General features: G+C 39.8%; 1 protein-coding gene across 1 annotated transcript in view; it reads right to left on the bottom strand.

Annotated features, from left to right (window-relative positions):
* Positions 1 to 19,838, bottom strand: part of HMCN1 (hemicentin 1) — a 206,740-nt gene that overhangs the window by 142,262 nt on the left and 44,640 nt on the right. The window contains exons 5-9 of the mRNA XM_074877133.1: positions 13,515 to 13,686; positions 11,701 to 11,807; positions 4,673 to 4,793; positions 3,850 to 4,113; positions 3,446 to 3,590 (exon numbers count right to left, since the gene is read on the bottom strand). Coding sequence (XP_074733234.1) covers positions 3,446 to 3,590; positions 3,850 to 4,113; positions 4,673 to 4,793; positions 11,701 to 11,807; positions 13,515 to 13,686 — 809 coding nt within the window. The remainder of the gene's footprint in view (positions 1 to 3,445; positions 3,591 to 3,849; positions 4,114 to 4,672; positions 4,794 to 11,700; positions 11,808 to 13,514; positions 13,687 to 19,838) is intronic.

The raw sequence follows: 19,838 nt of genomic DNA, 5'->3' as shown, positions 1-19,838 counted from the left end.
TTTACAATCCAACAAAATGTGAAGTATCAGTAAGATGATGACTGACTTCTGCTCTGCTGGCTGCACCTCTGAACTTATGACCAGCAAGAAGTATGATAACCCAATATTGTGCACATTGGTTGCATAGCCATACAAAAACAAACAGTGCAACACATATAAAGACAGAATTAACAGATTCAAGACAGAAAATGGAGGGTGGGTACAGAAGAGATGCAAGATAATATAACAGGAATCCAGAGAAATACTTGCATTTTTTTCTGTAAATCACAGCAAGGGCAAAGCTGATAGGCAATAATACCATGTGTCTATCACATACAATGTTAAAGCCAAGAAGAGAATAAAAGTCTAACTACACTGACTGGTGGTTACATGTGCTTAAAAACTGAACACTCTTACAGCTTCTCAAGCATTCAAACCCACGTTTTATACAATGGTGCAGACACACAGATGATGACATAAATGAGCAAAACAGTGGTTCTTATGCAGTGTCCCAGTGCTCCCTGTGGCCTATTGCTATGGCATATAAACAAAACTGATGAGCACTAAAATATCCACGATAGCTTTGGCAAGTAATTGCCATGTTATGGGAAAACACTAAATAAGTGAATCCTCTGTCTCTTGTTTGTCTGAATAGATTGATTTATCAACTCTTAAAGGGTACAGAAAGAACAAAAGAGACTTGGAATATGCAAGAAAGTTCAATGCTGGAGCACCATGAGACAGACAATCCAACTACACCACAAATGAAAACAGTATAGAGTGACCTTAAATGGCTTCCTACTGATTCTCTTTTACTTCATACTTACTCTAGATAACCTAATATATCATACATCAAATCTATGACATTTTACAGTGCAATGCTGGCAAATGGACATGGCAATAACTGCCAACACTAAAGAACAGGGTCATGTTTCTTCCAAGAAAAAAGTGAGAAACTCTTTTTCATGGAAAATATGTCAAAAGTGAAGTTATGCAATCCTATTCTTCTTTATTCCCAACTTCTGCTATGCCCCAGATGTGGAACATGTAAGCCTTGAGAATGGAAGCATAAAAGGAAATGTGTCTATAGAGTGGAAAAGCGTGGCAAACAGACCTGCAGTGGTCTAATAAATAAAAATCAAATACAACAATGGCAGCAGTAACACACACCTCCAGACATCTGCTACACACGTTGGCACTGACTCTAAAAAGCAGTAACTGCACACAACTCTTTGCAACGTGTTATTGGGATAACGCAGCACCTTTTAGCATCAAGTCGTTTATTTACCCAAATCACTTTACAACATATGTGATTTGCTGTTCAAGCTGCTTATCTAGTCGGTTTGGAAAATACAAACGTGCTCCCTTAGTCAAGTTGCAAAATCCAAAGACCAAATTACATCCTCGTTACTAGTTACTGCAGAAACACTGGCAGAGAGCACAGTGATATCCATGTTGCATCTAACCTCCCCTCTTGGTCACCACAAATCACCACACTCCATATCACATTTTCACCTGGGGAGTTCCCAGCAGCAGGCTGTGGCTCACATGAGTGAGCCAAAGCCTAAGATTCACTCATACCACACTAGTTAACACCTAGTTTGGAGGGATATATATCTGCATGGTTTAGCAGATCAGATACTAGACTTGACTGACAACCACAAATATCAGTTGATTCAAAGTAATTTAAAAAAAATTATTATTGTTTTAATTAACTAAATGGATTGCATTTCTTGTCAGAATGTCACACATTATTTTTGTTGATTCTGACCTTTGCAGTGTTGGTTGGATCTGCCATCTACAATACAGAATGGATTTTAAAGACACATTATTCTCAGTTCCCACTGATTTCCCGCTGGAATGAGATGCTTAACTACTGTTCTTGGTCTCCTAAATCAGACTTGTCAGAAATGCACTGGGATATTAATTAAATTCCAAATTTTCTTACTAGACCACCACAGGATGCCAAAATCTAGAAAAACAAAGCATTGCAATTTTAGAGAAGTTTTTTTTTTTTTTTTCCTACACATTACTTATAGTACCTCTGGAATCAAAGTAGAAAAAAATTTTTAAAGTATGTTCACTTCAAGAACCCTTAACCTAGATTAATCCTAATGGTACTTCCACATAGACAACTGTCATGATAGAACTGTAAAGTTCAGCTTATAAACCATTTACTTTTTGAAATAAGTATTTAAAAAAAAAAAAATTGAGTAAAGATGACATCTTGTCACCAAAACAAAACTGAAACTCCTTCAATGCAGAGCAATAATGCAGCTCAAATCTGCATTGAACTAGTAAACTGGACAAATCCTGTATGGAACTTCACTACTAATAAAATGCAGACAAGACAAGCCAAATTAGATCCTATTTAACTGTGAACAATAATATTTGGCTTGAGATATATTTTGCTAAATTAACTGGGATGATCTGTTCATTCATCTGGTCTGTAATATGAAAATGAAAAGTCATAAAGGTGCTGGACATGTGAAAAGTAAGGAGTAGCAGTGTGTGGTTTGATAACTAAAGAATAGAAAAAATTACACAGCTGTTAAACTACGTGCCAGGGTTGACTACATGTAAAGAGCACCTCATTAGAGGGGGGAAAAAAAAAAAAAAAAGAGTTGCAGCACTTCACACTGCCAATGTACAAGGGAGCTCCAGAATATATTTATTTTGGTAGTCATGTACCTGCTATTGAACATTAAACTTAGCCTTCAGTCTTCTCCTGAAGTGCTTCAGGCTTTACAAGAGGCTGCCAACACTTTTCTAATACATACTTCCCTTTTGTTTTCAGCTACCAGAATTACAAGATGGACTTTATAAGTATTTTAATTCTTTCTTTTCTTTATTCTGTTCTTATCTCATTCTACAGAGAATGAGCATGCAATCCATTTTCTACACAGAACTCTGAAGAGCCTTCCAGTATATTCAGCATAAGTTTTCCTATTTTGAGAGACTTCACGAAGAAGAACATTTTCTAGGGTAGGTCATAAGACAGACTTCTAGGGCATCCATGGAAGGCCATTAAAAAGAAAGCAGTTAATGTATGTTACATAATCATTTATGTAATCATCTATGTGTCACGGGGAGGAGAGGGGCAGAGAGGGTGCGAGGGGTGTGTTCCAGAAGAAAAGCTAGTTACTGATCTACTTTACATAACTTTTAAAAAATTAAAAGCATTTGCCTTCTAGACTTTTAGACCCAATTTAAGAGCACACATTTGAGGAGGATTTTGGCCAGAACCATGTAATCTCATCATCTACGCAGAGTGCACACCCTCCTCAAATGTGCATATATATTATAAATCTCACCACAGAATACAGACTCCCTAATGAATATCACTAAAAGTAACAGAATGGAAGTAATGGGGTACAAGCAGTATATAATAGTAAATAGTAAATGGAAATCACAGGATATAACTAGGAAATGAAACAGTATTGGGAAAAAAAAGGTCACTACTTACTTGAAGAACTGATCCACTCCTAGATTTACTCCATTTTTAGTAAAACGCTGAGTAAAAGGTATAAGACTTTCTACGTGGCAAGGAACAGACCCTGGCTGTAAATAATACCCTGGAGTCTTGGTGGGCATTGTAACTTTTGGAGCATCTGAAGAAAGCAAATATTCCCCAAAAGATTATTAACAGCTACTAACATATATTCCATCTCTCCCTTTTATTAAAAGGAAATTCAACTTCTGATAAAGTTACACTTAGATAATAACATTAGCTTGTCCATCACAATCTAGAGATAGAACTCTAGCAGGCAATAGCACAGAAAGTACTTGTCTAAGATTGAAAAAGATAGTAGGTATCAATTTTAACTGATTCAGATATGGCAAATGTACATTCAAGTTAAAATCTCTTACCAGGAGTAATACTAGAAAATGAAACACTTGAAACTCTCTGAAAAATATAATCATCCTTGTCATAGCCCATTATTTTAACAAAAAAAGCTTCATCTGGTGGAATGAAGTCAGAAATATTCCATAGTCCATAGGGCTTTCTGTCAGGATAGTATTTCACAGGCAAGGTCTTAAGAAGTTCCCCTGTAATACTCAGAAGTTCCAGTCGGTCTACTCTAGCTGGAAGAAAGATCCCCGTGGTATTTAGCAGCACAAAGGTAGGAATCCCTAGAAAAACAGAAACATGCAATTTTAAGTGCTAAAAATAATAAATAATTAAAAAAAGGAAAGGTTAAATTCCATATGTATGGCTTATTACCCCATGAATGCACCATTCAGTTTCAACCCTTACTAAGCAGCAAAAAACTAAGTTGTACTAAGCTGTGCTCTGCTTATTAGCTGTCAGGAGACACAGCACGGATTCAGGTTTAAATTACTGATGTCCAACAGGTGTTTCTAAAATAGCAGCCTCTTTATTAACTCCTCACCATGCCCCAGAGCCAAAGGCTTTCTCTGAAGCTCCAAAAGTAACAGAAACAGTGTTGCAATTTTGAGGCATTTCATAGCTAAAAATACCTGGATTTGTGACACAAAAAAAACCCAAGCTAATACAAAATAACACCATAGTATGATAAAACAGGAACCTTGGCTGCTCCCACACTTTCAAGGCCCGAGAACCAACCAACAGCAGCCCCAGATTTCACCAGACACATCATCATATAGTTCTACTCGATTCTGGGTGCCCCAAGTCTGTTATTCTTTAGTATGGACTAAAACGGAGACAAACCTTGCACTGGTCTGCTGGATGTTTTTTTAAAGTCTAATGTTGGCTTCCTAGAAAACCCAGCTCGGAAGTCAATAGTGCTGAGACCTGTGATGCGAACAGAGTGCCTTCCACTGCTCGAGGTCTGAAAAAGCAAGAGTGAAAGGCCATGTGCATAATTAGCATTTCAGGAATTGCAGAGATTCTGATGTACCCATTGAGTTCAGTAAACAGACTTCAGCTTTCATTAAAACCAAGACAGAAAGGGGGGCTATGTCAAAAGCTGTAGGTAAAAACGCCTTTAACAAAGTTTTACTTTTAGATACCGGACCCTACAATTGTGGGGTCAGCAAAGAGAGACAATTTGTCTTGGTGGTAAATCACACCACAGACATACAATATCAACATCTACTTGTCACATGCCAGTGACTGTAATGGGAGACTGTCTGAAAGTTGGGATTTTGACCATTATAAAGTATACTACAAAATAGTAAATGAAACAGAGGTCATCAGCAAAATTTTACACTGATTTTTCTGTTAAGATATGTACAAACAATTTACTTCCAGTTCTAAAATAATTTCTTACCTTTTTATTTTTTAGTAAGCTCCCTTTTTAAATACACACAAAACTAATTTGACCCATGAGGCATATGCAAACATCACAGGCACTGCATATCGAGAAACAAGTGGCAAGTACAGACCCACCTCAATCAGTACAGTATATTAGAGGTTCCTCTCTCTCCCAGCCAAAATCTCAGTGGAAAAGCAGAGGAAGCAGAAGTACCTCTCACCTCTACTCTCCACCACCCACCCCTCCACCTTGTCAGTCTGGTTGAATCAGCAAAAAATAAATCACAAAAAACCTCCACCTGTCCACCTACTGTTGAAAACCCTCAGCTTTATGTTGAGCATAGAGAGGAGCTTATATGCAAGTCCTCAGTCTTATAATTACTTTATCTTCTTTAAGTTACTTTCTATCATTCTGTGCTGAGAAAGAAAAGGATAACCGCTACTTGCCAGGAGCACACAGGAATCCAAGGCTTTTTGTCCTCACCCACTTCCAAACCCTTCAGGTGTTAGAAACAAACAAAAAACCCCACAGCAAAACACTGCTGCACCACACTGAGCCTGGAGTTCTGTAGATTTTGATAGACTTAATGATAAACCCATGGATAATTTCAGCCAGAACAGCATTAAAAAAAAAAAGATTCAGAAGGCTGTAAAGAGTGATATCTAAGCTATATTATGCCAAGATCAAATCAGCAGTTAGTAGAACTGACTCTGAGTTTTTGTTCAGGGAGACAATGCAGCACACAAGACTTGCAATGTGAAAGAGAATAAATGTTAAAATAAAATCATTTCACTGATCTTTATCTATCTATAGAGTATTATCTGATCCATTCTCAAATACATGATTCCTTCAGTTCAGTAACCACCTCTAATACAGCTGCATATGAATGTTAAACAGTTGTTTCTTATAACTGCCTAGGGACAGCCATTTAGACACTGACAAATCGACGTCTATCTGATTAAAACAACCTCTATGTGCTTCTATTTGGTTAGCCTTTCACCTCAAAAATCACTGCTAAAGCCTTTTTTATATAAACCAGCTGTTAACAATACAAAGAAATATTTAAGTGTGGCAAACAACTCATGTTATCAAGTGTTAATTGGCAGTTAAAATTTCATTAGACAAACCAAGTGACAGTTTCTTCTTTTTATAGCTTGTGCATCTGTATAAGGAATTTATGGTGTGGATAAACTTTTCAAAGATTTTTTTTTTTAAGTGTTCAGTCACAATTAAAATCCTTAAAATCTTAGTGCAAACAAAACAAGCCAGCGACTAAAGCCAAGTAAACACTCCATAGAAAAACACAATGGGAAGTTATTTCTCTTCATTAATTATTCAGACCTTTGGATACTTGTGAATTCTTAAGGCTAGAATAAGTCTTATAAAATTTTACCATTTACAGTAACAATAAATGCAGCTATTCTTGTCATGCCTATGAGCTGGCAGTCTTATGCAAACACCAAAGAAAAAATTTCATCCCAAAGGATGGCCTTCTGATTAGTACCTTTGTCAAGACTCTCTTCATTTGTAGTTTAACATGGATTACTGGTATTGTACATGAGTGTTTTTCCTCCCAGACTGGACGAGTATGACAAAAAGAACAAATGTGTATTTGTCACAGATGTCAGGAAGAAAAATGCTTTCCTGTCTTACAAACAACACAAAATAAAATTGTTCAAAATGCAGATCTCTATAAACAAATGTATGACAAAATGCATGGGGTTTTGTAAAACAAACTCTTAATTTTCACACAGCAGAAAAACCCAGCCACAATGGCTAAATAATTTTTAATTGCAACAGCTATATTTTTATATATATATTTACAGTGATGGAGATACATAACTGAATTAGGCTTTAAAGCACATTCTTATTCAGTGGAAATCACTCTGGGCTGGTTTGTCATTACACTCCATGGAACCAGCTGCATTTCACTACACAGGTGTAAGGGAATAACAACAGCAGTCACTAAAGACATGTCTTGATCACAAGAACAGCCAAGTCTTCCTGCTGTTCTTGTGATCAGTTTTGGGCCCGTCACTACAAAAAGGCCATTGAATGACTCGAGCGTGTCCAGAGAAGGGCAACGGAGCTGGTGCAGGGTCTGGAGCACAGGTCTGATGGGGAGCGGCTGAGGGAACTGGGGGGGTTTAGTCTGGAGAAGAGGAGGCTGAGGGGAGACCTCCTGGCCCTCTACAACTCCCTGAAAGGAGGGTGCAGAGAGGGGGGATGAGTCTCTTAACCAAGTAATGAGTGATAGGACAAGAGGTAATGGCCTCAAGTTGTACCAGGGAAGGTTTAGACTGGATATTAGGAAGCATTTCTTTACAGAACGGGTAGTCAGGCGTTGGAATGGGCTGCCCAGGGAGGTGGTGGAGTCCCCATCCCTGGAGGTGTTTAAGAGTCAGGTCAACATAGCACTGAGGGATCTGGTGTAGTTGGGAACGGTCAGTGTTAGGTTAATGGTTGGACTGGATGATCAAGGTCTTTTCCAACCTAGACAGTTCTGTGATTCTGTGTGATTCTGCCGATTTCTCATTGCTCTTCCTCTCCTTTCCTCAATCACACAGATCATCATTTAACTCTGTGCAGCAGGGAAGTCTTTGTGGCATTGCTGAGCTGGAAGAGCTACAGCCTATTGATTAACCCCAGAACAAACCAGCAGCTGACTGATGGCTTCTCACCTCTGCCTCTTCCCACTGATACACCTCCATCACTCACCAGCCTTTTTGGCTGGAAACGCAGGGCAGGCAAGGCCTTTAAGGAGTAAACACAACTGCTTTCTAATGCTGCTGTCCTGGGGCTTGCAGGTAACTTATTTGCAACATGTTGGACACCTCCCAAACTGCTCCAGAGAAATCTTTGACGAGGAGTCCATAGGACAGGTCTTTGCGGGAGTGATTTAGCAAAAGCAAACTGATGCTTCTTCACCTACTAAACGAGTCAGACTGTTCCTGTTGAGGCCCACCTCTTGGTAGGTATTTCAGCAGTAGGACCAGCAGGTAGATTTAATCTCACAGCTAGCTCTGAGGCACAGAAAACACATGCAACAGCAGGACCATCTTTCTGAAGAAGTATGCTTCCTTCTGCACAAAGTCTGTACTGTTCACTGATCCACTGTGGAGAGAAAATCCACGTGCTCACCTCATGTCATTGCTCTTTGAAAAGGCTCCTGTCACCTTGTAAAACAAGGGTACTATAGCAGACCTGAAAGGAAAACTTATTTATACAAAATACACATGCATGCCCAGATTTGATGTCCTGAAGTACCCGAAGGCAACTGGAAGCCTCCTGCAGCACAGGAGGCAACTGGACTGCATACTGTGCGTTTTATATTACCCAAACCTGTGATTTAAAAGACTTCACTGAGCACTGAAACTGCACTAACACTTGTTCACGGATTAAGGTGGAATCTTCTTGGACTGATCACTCTCCAGTTGATTTAGTAGCAGCTAATACTGTTTAGCTCACCATGATTTGTTACCATACTAAAAGGGCAATTTTTTGCACTTCCACATGACAATCACCAATATAAGCTGTTTGCACAAGCCTAAATATGACCTGGTTTGCTCATAAAAGTTAAAGTAATTAAAATATTTCAGCTATATTCAAGACAATTTTTTTTTTAAACTCAAAATATTTGTTTTATTCTCCATAGAATTGGAGACAGCATTATGCTGAGCTCTGAAAAAAAAAACCAAACACCTTAAAAACCCTCACTGTAGGAGCAGCCTGATGCTTTGGCTGGGACTGGCTTGCATCTAGCTGAGCATGCTGGCCTGGTTCCAGCAGAGCCATTTGGCACTTTGCACCATGCCAAGTGCCAGTCCCGGCTTTAGGAGAGCTTATTAGCTCTGATGGGTGTTACACACTGAGCCTATAAGAGTGGCAAGCTCTTCTCTCAGCAATTCCTGGAATCCAGAAATTTGGGCAAGGCAGTGCAGGCATACACAAGTGGTTCCACATGGCTCAGCTCCAGAAAGGCTTACCAACAGCCATGCAGGGCCAGGGAGAGAGCACACAGCGCTTTTGCTTTTTCTGCACCGTTTCTCTGTGTTCTAGGGCACTGAACGTTTACTAGAATGCACAATTAACCTAAAAGCCTCCAACAAGCTACTGAATTGAACACTAAGGCACTGACTGTAGGAAGAGTCCTCAGTATGTCCAGTTACTAAGTCCAGCAGGACCGAAACCATTTATTTATTTTATTTTTTTAACAGACCATCAGGGTGTCTCTGTAACAAGTTTTTCAGCATTTTTGGTCCTGGAAGCATAGACAGACATTCAAACAATTCTCTATAAAGCTGCTGAGCTCAACATGCTTTTCTAGTTCCAGTTCTGCAGCAGCATCAATAGTTTCCTACAGTGCTGTATGCGAATTAGTGGCCCTTTACAAACTACATCTGTGCATATAGCAGAGACAATACACAGCATGCATCCATTCAGCACACCTCATTGTGAAATTGGCTATAAAGGTATCTTACACGGGTGACTTCCCCTCCAAAAATGACAATATAGTATTTACACTTCTAGAATAGAACAGTTCAGCTGGAAGGGACCTATACCAGTATGATTGTTTCCACATCAATTGAGGATAGCTGGGATCATGCTGCTTTACCTATGTAAAGAAGTATACAACAGAAAGACAAAGCATGAGTCAGTTTAGGCTACAATTACATCACAGAGTTGAGAAGATGATGTAAAACTTAACAGTTCATTACACTTCCCTTCCTCTCCCCCACTCTAAGCACATGTGTCACAGCATGCTGCCCCCTACGAACCAGCTCAAGGTACAGATTCAACTTTATTTAAATAGTTTGAAGATAGTCTGTCCACAAAATAGTGTGATTTCTACATAACCACCGTTAGGTCTTGCACAGATTTTAAGGCGTGGTAGTGGGGTGTCATTTGTTAGCTAATACATTTCAGTGTTTTGAAACATCAGCATCCAGCCATAAAACCAATGTTGGGGCTAGTTCTTCAGTTTATGTAAATACCATGTTATCCATAACGCAATCCTTTAAGTTTTAACAGTTCATTCACATTTGGTACAATTAGATTTTGAACAGTTGATTAAAATGACATAATGAATACTTTATAAAGCAAAATTATTAATACGTACATTAGGCTGCCTAAGTCTAGCCAAGTCCCAAGCTTCATCTTCCAGTTTACTGGATTATTCTAAGAGTGCTCTTGATTATCCTCTTTCCTTATTACGGCTGCAGGTAAGCAACTTTTGGCCTGATACACTGTGTTAAGTGGAATCTCTGCTAAATTAGAGGTTAACACTAGTCTAAGCAAGGTATTAACTGGAATTTCTGCTAAATTAGGGGTTAAGGCTAGTCAAAGCAATTTATTTTCTGTTCCTAATCTACATCTACTTTATACATACATTTATTGATCTATAAACAGTAAAGATTTCAGCTACACTGGCTTCAATTCACAGCTCCAAGCTCTTTGTGCAGCAACAGGTCATAAGTGCACTTGCAGGTTATTGCACTTACACACGTTCACCACATGCCTCAACCATGACATGGCACCCACAGGAACACGTGACCAACAGCAAACACTGAAACTAGCATGGTCACCCATCCCGTAAAACCATAGCTCCAAGTGGCCCTTTCATCACTAGGGCATTTTGTTCTTTCATTTCAGAAGGAAGTACGTTAATGTATCTTCACCCAGGAGCTGGCTACTTGCTACAACTCTCAGAACCAGCAGGAAGGATTGCTCTTCATCTGTTGCAGTGCACACTGATCGTCTTCAGTGTAAGGCGCTTTCAGCCAAACACTTGGGGAACGTTCCTACAGACTGTTGTGGGAGCAGCAACCTTTGGCCTAGGGAGCTTGATCAAGGGGTCACATTAAGTTGCTACAGTCAGTTCCAAGAAGACCATTTTAGCCTCTGAGTCTTAATGATCCTTTCTTGTTTGGTTATTACTGCTAATCATGTTGATCTTAACTTCTTAGCATTTCCAAATCCTTCGGGGTTCATTTTGCAACTGTATGTGCTAGGATAGCACTCACATGAGCAAATTTATTTACATACTGTAGTATTTAAATAATTTACTGATAAGGAGTTTGAATTAAATGTGTATTTATCGACTTTGTGAACGTGCTAATGAAATCTCTGGCCTGAAAAGTGCACATCATCTCCACAGCACAGCCCCTCTGTGCCCATGCTCACTACAGAGAGTATCTGCTCACTACACTCCAAAACTTTGGTGCTCACTTCATCCTTTTTCCATCCAAAGGAAAAGGATGACCTAAGGATTTGACTTAAGATAATAATGTCTAATATGTTATCTTGATGAGAATTTTATACTACTACCTTCAAAATAGGTCATAACACATAGGTCAGAAAGTTCATTTATTATAACACAAACTCTTCTATGAATACCTATGATAAATAATGTAGTAAATCATTATACAACCCCCTTGTAAGCTATAGGACAAGTCATACATGATTTCTGCAGTAACTTTACCTTAACTGTCCATGTTCCAGGCTCTGGATCTTTGACATTTACTACCTTTGCAGAGTTGTGGATATTTAGCAACTCATTCAGTCCTGATCCTTTACTGATCTGCTTGCCTAAAAAGAAAACCCCAGTAAATACAGTATTGCTTAAAACAACGCAGAGAGTAAATACAATACTGTTCTTCTGTACTGATGTATTTTTGATATTTCACTTACTGGCTACTTAGTGGTCAATGACATTTAGAACAGTCAAAATTCCCTGTAATTCTTTGCCCAAGTATTAAAAGTGCTCATTTATTTTCCCTCTTTTCATTCACTTGGGAAATTTAATACAGCCTACAACAATACGGAGCTGTGGGAAACCCAGAAACTGTAAGTAAAACAAGTTCTCCTCTTCACAGAAAATACTCTGCTCTCAGTGAAAGGAGGCAGCATGGAAGCAAACTCCCTCAAAGGAGATCCTAGAGCATACTTACCCTGACCTACCTGCCAGCCCACTCACTCTTCCATCCTCTAGACCTATGTCAAGCAAGATAAACTCCACAAGTAAAAACACTGATAAGCCAGGTTCTTCTGGCAGATGGGCATTAGCATGTGATTAAGTGGGGTAACGCACACAAGATCCTCACAGGGAATTTAGGCTGTTAACCATCCTAGACATCAATAAAAGAGAGCCAGTTTTCATACTGCACCATACCACACTTGATATGTACACCTATGCATGCAAACACATGGATGGTTGTACACAGGAACTGGCTCTCTATGGAGGCATTCTGCTCCCTCAAGGCTGACTATGAAGCACCATCAGCACTAAAACACATCTTGCTCTTTCAGAACACTAAAAGGAAAGGTGAAGTTGAGAATGGGACGTCCCAGTGTCAATTTTTAAGACCTTATTAGACATGCCTCAACTGACATTACTGAAACTATGTGGATTTAGATGCACCGAGCTGACCTATGGGAAAGGAAAACACATAGATGGGGTCAAAGCTTCAGCTAAGCCTGACAGCTGCACCCGGGATTGTGTGTTATCATGGTTTGAAGAGAGACACTGAGCAAATTTCCTGTAAACAAAGAAGAATGCCTCAGTAGAGGACAGACCAGATTATATTGCAGGGATAAAATATTTCCAAGATACTAAAACTTAAGCTATATCCTTAGCCAAAAGTCATTCAGAGAATACAAAGTATGATCTGAATATATTTCTGGAGTGCTGTTCCAGGTTCCTAAGGCATCAGCATAACCATGAACAATAGATTTGTTCAAAATATCTTGAATTACAAATTCACAACCAAATCTGTCACTGCACTTCCCATCACACACTGTTCAGCTAGAGATGGGCACATGAGACAGGGTTTGATTCTGAATGCTCTCACAGTTCAAAGAATCCAGACCTTGGCTTACCTTTCAACAAATAAGAAACAACCATCATCTATAACCCCTAACTGATGATTCAGTAACTACATAAATACATGAAAAACAAAAATGTCCTGAAATTTGGAATGTGAGGACAAACAGTAAGAAAGTAGATGGAGGTGAGATGAAGTGGTCAGAATAGGGAGGATTTCCAGTTTCCTCTCAGTCAAAAAAATGGTACATCTGGAACAATATAAATATCAGCAGTGCATATATCCAAAGATTCTGTATTTTAAAAATAAAGTAAAATTTAAAAATATCTTGAAAATCTGATACCTGTTTTCAAAATGTGAAAGACATTTATGAATCACAAAACCAGCCTTCCCTATCGGACACAGTAGAGACGACTTGTCTTTTTCATTCACTTTTTTTTGCTATCACAAAAGAAGGTATAAACTACTTCACCTAATGGATCATGGATTTCAATTCCTGGTGAAGGACCACTCAAGGACACTGTAACCTCTTTCAGACTTGGATCAAAAGGGATCTGCCAAGTATTTACAGCCATGGTCAAATGGTCTGTAGACAAGAGGTGTACTTTGGAGGCTTGAACTGCTTCTTCAACCCATTTTAATACCTAGAAGAGAAAATAACAGTTGTTATTATACTGTCAACAGTATTTGCTGTTGAAATATTTTCTGGTGAAATATTGCCTCTACTGTCATGTAGAGATTCCATGTTAACTTCTATTATAATAGAAGAGGACTACTTTCACCTATGACTCTATTGTCTGATGACATGCAGCTACCACATCACCCTGAACAAACACAGCAGGGTAAAGGATTTCCCTGATACAATCACCCACTGCATCCATTTCAACAAAAATACTCTGGAGTCAGCACAAACACAATTTCAGCTTGTATCAGGAACACCCAAGAGCACAGGAATATAGAAAGAAAAAAAACAGCATGCCAGGAATATACAGGAAACAACGCACCAACATCAAAGCAAAGGTATACTTCAACTTCTACCATGCCATTTAAGAATCAATATACATGATAAGACAAAACAGCCTGGAAAAAACAAGGACCAAAACTATGTTGTCTTACCAGTGCAGTTATCAGTTCTGAAGTGAATAGGCTTATTTGCCACATTAGGGCAAAGACATTTATAACAATACCTAAAAAATATGCAATTTTAATAGAAGATATTACTGAAGCCATGATCAGCATGATGAGGAGTCAGCAACAGACCTGGATACACCTCTACACAACATCCACAAATACACCTTTAAAAAGGTATTAGGGATACAAATCTATGCGTATTTCTGGTCATCAGCCAACTATTAGTTGCCTGAAGCAAGAAGGAAAACTCTCTCATCCAGATGTACTGAATAATTGCCATCTACGATTTTTTTCAATTTTTTTTCCCCTAAATACAAAATGCTGTTAGGCAGAGCATACAGGTCAGAAGAGAGGGGAACAATGCTTTAGAAGAGAAATTCTTGTGACCAATACCAAATTTGTGCCTTACAGAATTATAGTCCTTAAACATTTTTAAGCAATAATTATCAATTTTTTTTAAAAAAAAAGAGGAAAGCAGAGGTCTACATTATCACCTATTTCAAGTGAAAATAACAAAAAAAACAAAGATAGCCAAAATGCAGGCAGAGTCTAAGGGCTCTCCTATACACTTTCAGCTACCTCTAACTCTGGAGTTGAGCATTATCAGATCACCCAGCACCAGTAACATGACCCAGACTGACAGAAATGGGGTCAGTACCAGTGATGCCAGATTTCCCAGAGCACTTCTTACAGGGTTTACCTCAGGTTTGTGGTAGGCAAGTGAAGATGAGATGATATTTTGCCTAAGTATAAAATTAGAATAATATAGGCAGATGACACTACTACAAAATTTGTTTATAGAACCCGATTTATCCATATACTTGGTCTCAGTGGGAAGGTGCTGACATCAGGGTGGCCTCTGTGAGGAGATCAGGGGCTGCCCCAGTCAGTTCTGCAACAGCCCCGCCACAGCCACAGCTGAGCCCTTCAGCCACGCTGGTGGCACCACTGTGTAAATGTATTGAAGAAAGGGCAAAGTGCTGCTTAGGCAGTGAGGGGTGAGGAAAAGAAGTGTGAAAGACAGTCCTACAGGACCCAGGTGAGAGAAGGAGGGGAGGTGGTGCTGCAGGTGGAGGAGCAGAGATCTCCCTGCAGCCTGAGGGTATTTCCCTGCAGCATGTGGAGGACTGCACACCAGCTTTTTCCTGACAGGACTGCAGCCCATGGGAGAGATCACAGTGAAGGAGAAGAGTGTGAGGAGCAAAGAGCAGCAGAGAGAAACCCCCGTGTACTGACCACAACCCCTGTGGCACTGGGGAGAGGAAGGAGGAATATACTACATCGGCTCTGTACGTTAATCCCACTGAAGCAATATGGGTTTTGTATAACATTGTGAATGTGATTCACAGTATTACTGAACCATGATTTCACGTTACAGTTAACCATGGCTGCATTCAGAAACACCTTTTAAAGGAGTTTTCGATTACGCCAGTACAACTGGTTGGTATACAAGACCTGGAAACCAACAATAACCTGGACATGTCATCCATCAGCAGTGGAGGGCCCAAGAGCAAGTCCTTAGCTCTAGGACCCAATTCAACACACTAGCCCAAAAGAGCCTCTTCCTTGGTTTCTTAGGCGTAATTTGCATATTTTCTCCCCATTTAAAAAAATGGCTTCTACCATAGATTTCTGTGCAAGATAACTTTGTGATAGAAACTAGATTCCAGCCTGTTTTAAATACAAATGTACTTGTTCTCGTATGTTATACTGTGAGCGACAAGCAACCTTTGTACAAATGTGAAAGAAGTTTAAACAAGTGGAGACATCATTCAAAATGCATTTGAAATGGTGAGGGCACATTTTCATAAATTCTTATCCCTGCACTACTAGTAATGCCTCACCTGAGGCATGCTGAATGCTCCCAACACAATGTGAAGTGAAACAGCATCGACCAGGTAACAACAGTGCCACGTGCCCTCTCCACAAGGGTCTGCATAAGCCCTACTTAGCCATACTTTCAAAAAACCATACAGAAGTCACAGTAAAATTAACTGCACTACTCAAAATCCCTGAAGTAATGTGACCCAAGAGAGAAACACAGTTTCTGCAACAGCTAGTGACACCAGCTATTTGGCAGCTCTGTTTATTTTAGACAAGTCTGGAATAAAAATCACAAGGCTTCAAAAAGATCCAACTAATTAAGTTTTACCTTTAGAAATTATACATTTGGATCCAAAAATGCTCTAAAAGAAATTTCAGATCTGTTCTACTTACGTATATTGAGATGAGTATGACACTTTTTTGTACTAGGTATATGGAAAAGTTTCCATTTAATTCCAGGATCTCAACTCCGCAGGTAAATTTTTAAATAAATTGTAAAACTTAATGAACCTATGTGAATTTTCAGTAGAAAGGAATTTTCCAGTCTAGCTTAAACTGACTTCAAGAGACTTCAGCAAAATAAAGTGACAAGGTAAAGCATCATTGCAGAAGCTCTGCCAATATATAAAAGAATTGGAATCACATTAGTATTTATACACAAAATTCTTTCATAAGCTCAGAAGGGTTAATATTACATAGATGAAAATTTGGTAAAATGACATTATAATATAGATATGAAAGGGGGAGGGAAAATCTTTTATTCCTAAATTACTTTTTTCAGAAAAAACCTAACAACAACAAAATTAGGTAACATTTTTAACTCCCATGACACATTTTTGGGGTCTTCTAGTCATCACTACCTCATTCCCAACTCATGACCATCAACCTGACATGCCTCTTCCTGAGCAGCAACCACAGCAACCATCAGGGTGGAGACAGGAGCCCACCCATCCAGCACTCCTGGACCAGTTCTGTGCACTGGAAAGAGTTCTCACAATTGAAAAGAGAAGATCCAAGCCTTCAGCAACTTAGCTCACTCTCATACTCTAGCCTCATGAGAGAAGATTCTCTCCTTTGTCCAGTTTTCTATTAAAGCCCTTATTTCACAATGAAAATAACCTACAATAGAAAACACAGATGGGAAGAACACGCAGTTCTACCCACATCAATCTCTAGTCACTACTAAAGCTTACAAACCATCTCACAGAATCTCAGAATTGTCTAGGTTGGAAAGGACCTTGAAGATCATCCAGTCCAACCGTTAACCCAGCACTGACAGTTCCCAACTACACCAGATCCCTAAGTGCTATGTCAACTTTACTCTTAAACACCTCCAGGGATGGGGACTCCACCACCTCCCTGGGCAGCCCATTCCAACGCCCAACAACCCCTTCTGCAAAGAAATACTTCCTGACATCTAGTCTAAACCTTCCCTGGCACAACTTGAGGCCATTACCTCTTGTCCTATCACTTATTACTTGGTTAAAGAGACTCATCCCCCCTCTCTGCAACCTCCTTGCAGGTAGCTGTAGAGGGCAATGAGGTCTCCCCTCAGCCTCCTCTTCTCCAGACTAAACCCCCCCAGTTCCCTCAGCTGCTCCCCATCACACCTGTGCTCCAGACCCTGCACCAGCTCCGTTGCCCTTCTCTGGACACGCTCGAGTCATTCAATGGCCTTTTTGGGGTGAGGGGCCCAAAACTGAACCCAGTCATCGAGGGGCGGCCTCACCAGTGCTGAGTACAGGGGTAAGATCCCTTCCCTGTCCCTGCTGGCCACACTATTGCTGATGCAAGCCAGGATGCCATTGGCCTTCTTGGCCACCTGGGCACACTGCTGGCTCCTGTTCAGCCGGCTGTCAATCAACCCCCCCAGGTCCCTCTCTGACTGGCAGCTCTCCAGCCACTCCTCCCCAAGCCTGTAGCGCTGCTGGGGGTTGTTGTGGCCCAAGTGCAGCACCCGGCATTTGGCCTTATTGAAACTCCTACAGTTTCTCTCTCTCCGCATTATAAAACCAACACAAGATACTGGTTTAGCATTGCTCTAAGCCGCTCCTGCATTGAATGAGAAAGGATTTGAGTTTGTTAGAATTCTAATGATAAAACTACCAGTTGAGAGCATACGTGATCTCAGTGATCCCAAAGCACTTTGTTGACCTTTGACAGCAACCGCAACAAGAAAAATGCATCTTAAAATCAGAGTACTGGCAATACTATTCCAGCAGCTCTTATCAAAAGTTATAAAACAATGCCTAACATCAGGCATGCTGATTATAAAATGCACCTGGAGCCAAATTATCATCTTGCCATTGGTTACTTCCTTGGGGTGCTCAGGTTTTGTATGTTGTTCATATGTACAGGCACATGAAGGAATTGTTTCCGAGGTGAAACCAGCATAAATAATTCCTCTCTTCCCTCCTTGCAATTGCTCATTCTCCTTCCTAAAGTTCACTGCCCCTACTTATTTGTTTCTGGGGTCAGGCTGCAAGCCAATCATTAGAATCATAATTAAAAGGATCCTAATTAAAAGGATCTGGATTGAAAACAACCCAAAGAGGAGGAAAATGTCTTAAGCCACAGTCACCAAAACTCCATAGCACACAACTTCAGCAAATGAATTTAAGACAGGTCCTTCCAGCTTTAAAACTTTTGTGTTTGTTGTGGGGCTTTTTCCCTAACTGCATCTCAGTTTACTACATCGTATTACCTTCCTTTACAACAAATCTCACTTTCACACAGCATAGTTCACTTCAAGCCACTGCTGGAACATGTCACGGCAACAAACTTGGGAGGCAAGTGGGAAGGCTCTCCAGTGGAAAGTTTATCAGCATGCAACCATTTATTTCAAAACAAAAATCTAATCAAAACAAATACTTTTGTGAGCCCCAGATACCCTTTTTGGCAGACAGGCTGAGCCATGGAAATTGTTCCAAAAGCTTACTTTCTTTCAAAGGTAATTATATGAGGCCTTGTAGCCTATCACTGGAAACACGAGCAATAGCTAATGATGCACAGCAGCCTAGTGTGCTTTAAGAGAAGAATAAAGAACACTTTCAAATTAGAAAAGGAATTTTCAGTAAAGAAATTGAAGTAAATCCAATCTTCTTTTACTCCTTTGGCCTGTCAATGACAAAAAAGTAGTTTCAGTTAACCATAAAGTCAATTCAGACAACACTGCCACAAAAATATCAACACCAATTCAAATAGCATTGGGGAAAAAGGAGCCTGCCTCGCACCTCAACTTCTCACAGGTCTGTTGCTGAAACAACCAGTGTACCTGCAACTGTGATGCTACTCTGATTCTTTTAAGGGAAATTGCTGGTCTTTGGACAGAAAAAAAACATACGGCATAAAAAGACTGGTTTGACTTCTGCTGGGCCACCTTTCTCCACATCACAGACTGTCAGCACCTCTTGGCATGTTCTGCAGAGATGAGGCATCAATCATTTTTGGGCGTGGAAGGGAACAAACTGTAAGGTTTTGGTTTCTTTGTTGAGACAATCTAGCATAGGGTTCAGTGCATGTCACCAGGCTGGTTGTGGTCACATTGGGGATACATCTTAGCAGAAAAGGGAGTTATGCATCCCTGATAAAAGCCAGTAAATACTTAATTGGTACACAATCAAATTGGGTCAAAAATCTAACCTGAAGGGCACATATTTAGCTGTCTCACCAAATCTGTTAATAATGGAAAACATGGGTCCAAGGGGTTAGCTTCTACATCACTTTGTCAAAGTGCAGCTTGAACTACCACTACATGATCCAGACATCTGCATAAAAACAGAAGTAAGTTTGTACTCATTCACAAATGACATTTCAGAAGTTGTAAATCAGTGATGTGATT

Source organism: Strix uralensis, chromosome 8 (assembly GCF_047716275.1).
Source record: "Strix uralensis isolate ZFMK-TIS-50842 chromosome 8, bStrUra1, whole genome shotgun sequence".
Classification (NCBI taxonomy): domain Eukaryota; kingdom Metazoa; phylum Chordata; class Aves; order Strigiformes; family Strigidae; genus Strix; species Strix uralensis.
Note: the sequence above shows the minus strand (reverse complement) of the source record. Positions and strands in the feature narration are given on the sequence as shown.